Source organism: Arachis ipaensis, chromosome B05 (assembly GCF_000816755.2).
Source record: "Arachis ipaensis cultivar K30076 chromosome B05, Araip1.1, whole genome shotgun sequence".
Lineage (NCBI taxonomy): Eukaryota > Viridiplantae > Streptophyta > Magnoliopsida > Fabales > Fabaceae > Arachis > Arachis ipaensis.
In genome coordinates, this window is record NC_029789.2 from 133,691,275 (window position 1) to 133,696,912 (window position 5,638).

Sequence of the window (5,638 nt, forward strand, 5' to 3'; positions counted from 1 at the left end):
GGGAAGTATTAGTTAGACTGAAGAATCTTTAGTCAGTTGCCACTTACGGTTTAGCTTGTTTATAAGCTTTGATATTATTTGAAGGAAGTTCTAGGATTGCCTTCGGCTTTCTTCTATTATTATGTATTATATATGTGGAAGCTGTTGCCGTGCTGGGGACCTCTGGTTTTCACCCATGCGGATTTTGTGGTTTTCAGATGCAGGATTTGGGAAGCAGCCTCAGAATGATCAAGCTTGTACTAGGTGTGGAAGTCACCATCCGGGAGCACCATGCAAAGCCGGATGGGGTTTGTGCTACAATTGTGGAAAAGTGGGGCATAAAGCCACAAGTTGTTCGGAGAAGCAAAAGCAAGGTGCTGGAAAAGCACAACAGACTGGTCGGATGTTCACCACCTCAGCTGTGGGTGCAGAGGGATCTGAGACACTCATTCGAGGTAACTGTGAAATGGCTGGTCAAACTTTAAATGCTTTATTTGATTCGGAAGCATCACATTCATTTATTGCATTTGAGAAAGCCCATGAGTTAGGATTGAAGATCGTAACCTTAGGTTATGACTTAGCTTATTTTATTATTTGTATATATTACTATGCTCAGACCGGTTATCTTTGCGGCCGGATTTTGAGTCTTGATATTCTTGTTTTTTGACACTCCTTTGTATATATGTTATCTCGCGTTCGCTTATCCTTTGCTCGTTGCGTTATCGATCGGAGTGTTGCGTTTTCGAGTTACGGTTTTTGTTTATCCTTTTTTTTTCTACAAGGCTCCTAGTTATAATCAATCATTCATACTACTATACGTACTAAATTTTTGTTTTAGAGGTCGTAATACCTTGCCATCTTTGAATTATGACTTAAGCATAAGTCTCTGTATGGTAGGGTGTTACAGCTAAGGTGGAAGCAATAATGAATTGGGAGCGACCAACTTTAGTGACAGAGATCAGGAGTTTCTTAGGTTTGGCGGGGTATTATCGTAGATTCATTAAGGAATTTTCACAGCTCGCTTTGCCTTTAACTAAGTTGACTAGGAAGGATACGCCTTTTATCTGGACTTCGGAGTGTGAGGAGAGTTTTCAAGCATTGAAGCATAGGTTGACTACTGCACCCGTGTTGGTGTTGCCTGAGCCAAGTGAACCGTTTGAAGTGTACTGTGATGCATCGCTGAAGGGTTTAGGGTGCGTTCTGATCAGCACCATAATGTTGTAGCATACGCCTCACAGCAGTTAAGGTCGCATGAGATGAACTACCCGACACATGATTTGGAACTTGTTGTTGTTGTGTTTGCTTTAAAGATTTGGAGGCATTATCTTTATGGCGTTAAGTTTCATGTTTTCTCAGACCATAAGAGTTTGAAGTATCTTTTTGAGCAGAGAGAGTTGAATATGCGTCAGAGGAGGTGGATGAAACTTCTGAAAGATTATGATTTTGAATTGAATTATCATCCAGGAAAAGCGAATGTTGTGGCAGACGCCTTGAGTCAGAAATCTTTATATGCAGCTTGGATAATGCTACGGGAGGAAGAGTTACTAAAGGCATTTCAAGGTTTTGAATTTGGGAATTAGAGAAGAATCTGAAATTTTGTGTTTGAGTCAGTTGCAGATTTCAAGTGAATTTAAATCAGAACTTCTGAAGGCTCATCGAGACAGTGAAGCATTACGTAAGGTATTACCAGCAATTGAACAGTGAAAATAGTGGAGAGTGTCAGAAGGACAGGATGGTTTGTGGAGGTTCAAGAACCATATTGTTGTGCCAAATATTGGAGACCTGCGACAGAGAATCTTGAAGGAAGCTCATAAGAGCGGGTTTTCAATCCATCCAGGGAGCACTAAAATGTATCAAGATCTGAAAGCGATGTTCTGGTGGCTAGGTATGAAGAATGATGTGGCACTGCATGTATCTAAATGTTTAATGTGTCAGAAGGTTAAGATTGAGCATCAGAGACCATCAAGAACCCTTCAGCCTTTGGAGATTCCACAATGGAAATGGGAGAGTATCGCAATGGATTTTGTGATAGGTTTGCCTAGAACTCGGTCTGGTTGTGACGCTATTTGGGTGGTTGTGGATCGACTGATGAAATCAGCTCACTTTCTTCCTATCCGAATAAGTTGCACAATGGAGGAATTGGCTCGAATGTATATCAAAGAGATTGTCAGGTTACATGGCGTACCTTCTACCATTATATCTAACAGAGATCCCCGTTTTACATCAAGGTTCTGGGGAGCTTTTCAGCGTGCATTTGAGACTCAGTTAAGCTTGAGTACTACGTATCACCCTCAGACAGATGGTCAGTCAGAGAGAACTATTCAGACCTTAGAGGATATGCTAAGGGCTTGTGTATTAGATCAGTCGGCGAGCTGGGATCGGTATATGCCATTAATAGAGTTTGCTTATAATAATAGCTATCATGCGAGCATTGGAATGGCTCCATATGAGGCTCTATATGGCTGGAAATGTCAGTCTCGACTATGTTGGCATGAACTGGAGAAAGAATTTCATTAGGGCCTAAGATGATAGCTGAAACCACTGAACAGATAAAGATAATTCGTAGCCGAATGCTTATAGCCCAAAGCCGCCAAAAGAGCTATGCTGATCAGAGGCGAAAGCCTTTGGAGTTCGAAGAAGGAGAACATGTCTTTCTGAGAGTTACACTAACCACTGGAGTGGGAAGACTAGGAAACTGAATCCCCGTTATATTGGACTGTTTGAGATCCTGAAGAAAATTGGGCCAGTGGCTTATAGAATTGCCTTACCACTGTATCTTTCGAATTCGCACGACGTGTTTCATGTGTCACAGCTTCAGAAGTATACTCCTGATGCAAGTCATGTTCTAGAACCAGAACCAATCCAAGTAAAAGAAGATCTAACACTTCCAGTAATTCCAGTGAGAATTGATGATACTAGTATTAAATGATTACGTGGGAAGGAAGTATCATTGGTAAAAGTAGCTTGGAGTCGAGATGGTATCGAGGAACATGCCTGGGAGCTCAAATCAGATATGCGAAAGGACTATCCACATCTCTTTTCAGGTAACTAGATTTGAATTTTGAGGGCAAAATTCTTTGTTAGGTGGGTAGGATGTAATCCCCGGTTAAATTAGTAGATAATTAGTTAATAAATTAGTTTTTAATAAGGAAGTTTAGAAACGTGAATATTATATCAAATTAGGGTAGAGCTCATCAAAACGAGAATTTTGACACTAATTTCGAAGAAAATGGTCCAAAATTGGACCGAACCGGTCGAACCGATTGGACCGCCCAAACCAGGCCATCGATCCAACCGGACCAACCTATTAAGTGAACCCAAGCTTTGTCTTCTCCCCATTTCAGCAACAACAAAGCTTTCAGCTTCCAGGGGGAGGAGAAATGAGAAAAGCTCCCGAAACCCTTACGGTGGTTTCCGATCCCCGTAACTTCTCCGTCCGAGCTCCAATTGCCGCACCGTTTACGACCACGCATTCACCGCGTCGAGCTCTACGTTTCAACTGGAACAATTTCATAGGTAACTTATTATTTCACCTCAGTCTCTTCTTTCCCCCAATTTTCAAAATTTGAGAAGGAATGTTGAATTTCTTTGATTTCTGATGTTTTAGGATCCAATTAGCTTGAGAGAAACGTTCATTTTTGCTTATGTGAAGCTTGGGTAAGGTGAGGATACGATAATTCTATTTTATTTTTATTGAATTTGAGCTTTGAGTATTAAATTGGATATATATTTGTTATGAATGTGTATTAGGTTGTGAATAAATAATTGGAGTTTGAAATTATGAATACTGGAACTTGGAGGAAGCTGATTAGTTGAATTTTGAGGGGCTGCCTTAATTTTGAATAAATAGCTTTGGTCGTTACGTGGAAATCATCCAAGGTATGGTTTAGGTTTCTTGCATTTAATATATAATGTTCTGTGAAAACTTAGGCTAGATGACCATAGGATAAATTGGATTGCATGTGTATATTTAATCCTTAGTATCCTGTTGATGAACATGGTTAGTTTGGTGCTTGTTGATTAATTGGTGATTTGGTGAATTATTGATTTGAGGTATAACTATTGTGGAGGTTGTTGTGATAATGAGGTATTTGTGTTAAAACCCTAGGATTAGTGAACTATGATTCTTAGTTGAATTTTGGTTGTTGGATTTGAATATTGTATGAGTTTAATTGTTGATCTAAGGTAGATTTAATGTGGTGATTGTTATGATGATGAGGAAGGGTATGTTTAATTGAAAAGAATGCAGGTTTGGACCCGAAAAGGGTAGCAAAGTCCGAGTTTTAGAGGAGATGCTGTCGAAATTTTATAAAAATTAGAGATCTTGTTTATATGATCATTATTTAAAAAGATTTAGATTCAAAGATTATATGGTTTGATTTTGAGTTATTAAGAAAATGAGCATGTTTTAAGTTTGATTCATTTAGAAAATAATGAATTATGTTTTGAATTGGAACTATTGATAGACGGAATGGGAGGTGTGATAATGAAGGATAAGGATTGAATATGATTGATGTATGATGATGAATGAGATGCGATTGAGAATGATGTGGATGTTGATGAATTATAATTGAATTATTTATATGGTTTATGAATTTGAATAATCTGAGATACGAGATTCCCTAGATAAAGTGTCGTGACTTGTCACCACGTGTATCAGGTAGAAAACTCGATACTCTGTTGACCCTACGACGTAAGTGTGACCGGACACTATATAAATTCCTGGGAATGTTACCCCCATTGAGCAATATCGATTATTTGAGAAAAAGTTATGCATAGACTCTTGGGGATGCACGTCGAGGGACAGTCTAAGTTCAATTCAGACTTGTCGGGTTGGCTGGATAACCAACAGATGAGCCTCATCAGCCGTAGGACAGGCATGCATCATATGCATATTACTTGAATTACTTGCTTGTGCTCTAATTGGGTGTGTCTAATTGTACTTGCCATGTTAAATGAATATTTGTTACTTGCAGTATTTGTAACCTACTTGTGTTTGTCTTTATCTGCTTATTTGTCTGTGAAATGTATAATGGAGTTGGAGGTATGGAGGAATGGCAGTATGGAATTCAGATTTAAGGTTAAGTTAAGTTAGGTTTAGATACTCTTAGAAAACCACTTTTTATGGCTTCTGTTTAATACTTTAAGCTCTATAATCTGAGTGTCGGCGTTCTAGGATTGTCTCTGGCATTCCCAGGACCTTATATATTATGTGTGTGGCACCTTTACCATACTGAGAACCTCCGGTTCTCATTCCATACTATGTTGTTATTTTTCAGATGCAGGTCGAGAGGCATCTCGTTAGGCGTCTGGACTCTTGAAACGGAGTGGTTACTGGGTAGTTTTGCTGTACAATGATGTATATATATGTACTTAGTTTTCTCTTTGCATAACTTGTTCTTTTTGGATCCTCTTAGAGGTTTATCGAGAGGCAGGACTGTGTATATGAACTTTTGGGTTATGGATATGTATATATGTGTAAATATTCTCCGACCAGTCTTGATTTCGCGGGCTGAGTTAGGAGCTTGTTATTTTGTATCTTTGGCACTCTATTCCTACTTCTGTTATCTTATATTTAATAATTATGGTTTTCTTAGTATGTAAGTTAACTCGTACCTTGAGCGTTGCGCTTTTATTTCGCGATTTTTATTTCCTCTAT

At 38.9% G+C, this 5,638-nt stretch overlaps 1 protein-coding gene and 1 long non-coding RNA gene across 2 annotated transcripts in view; both read left to right on the forward strand.

The window, feature by feature from the left end:
* LOC110272134 overlaps positions 1-1,559 on the forward strand; it is a 4,965-nt gene extending 3,406 nt beyond the window's left edge. The window contains exons 7-8 of the mRNA XM_021123992.1: positions 877-1,126; positions 1,444-1,559. Of these exons, the coding sequence (XP_020979651.1) occupies positions 877-1,126; positions 1,444-1,559 (366 nt within the window). The remainder of the gene's footprint in view (positions 1-876; positions 1,127-1,443) is intronic.
* LOC110262565 lies at positions 3,601-5,364 on the forward strand. The gene is made up of 2 exons (XR_002347349.1): positions 3,601-3,641; positions 5,259-5,364. It is a non-coding gene; the product is annotated as an uncharacterized LOC110262565 (long non-coding RNA).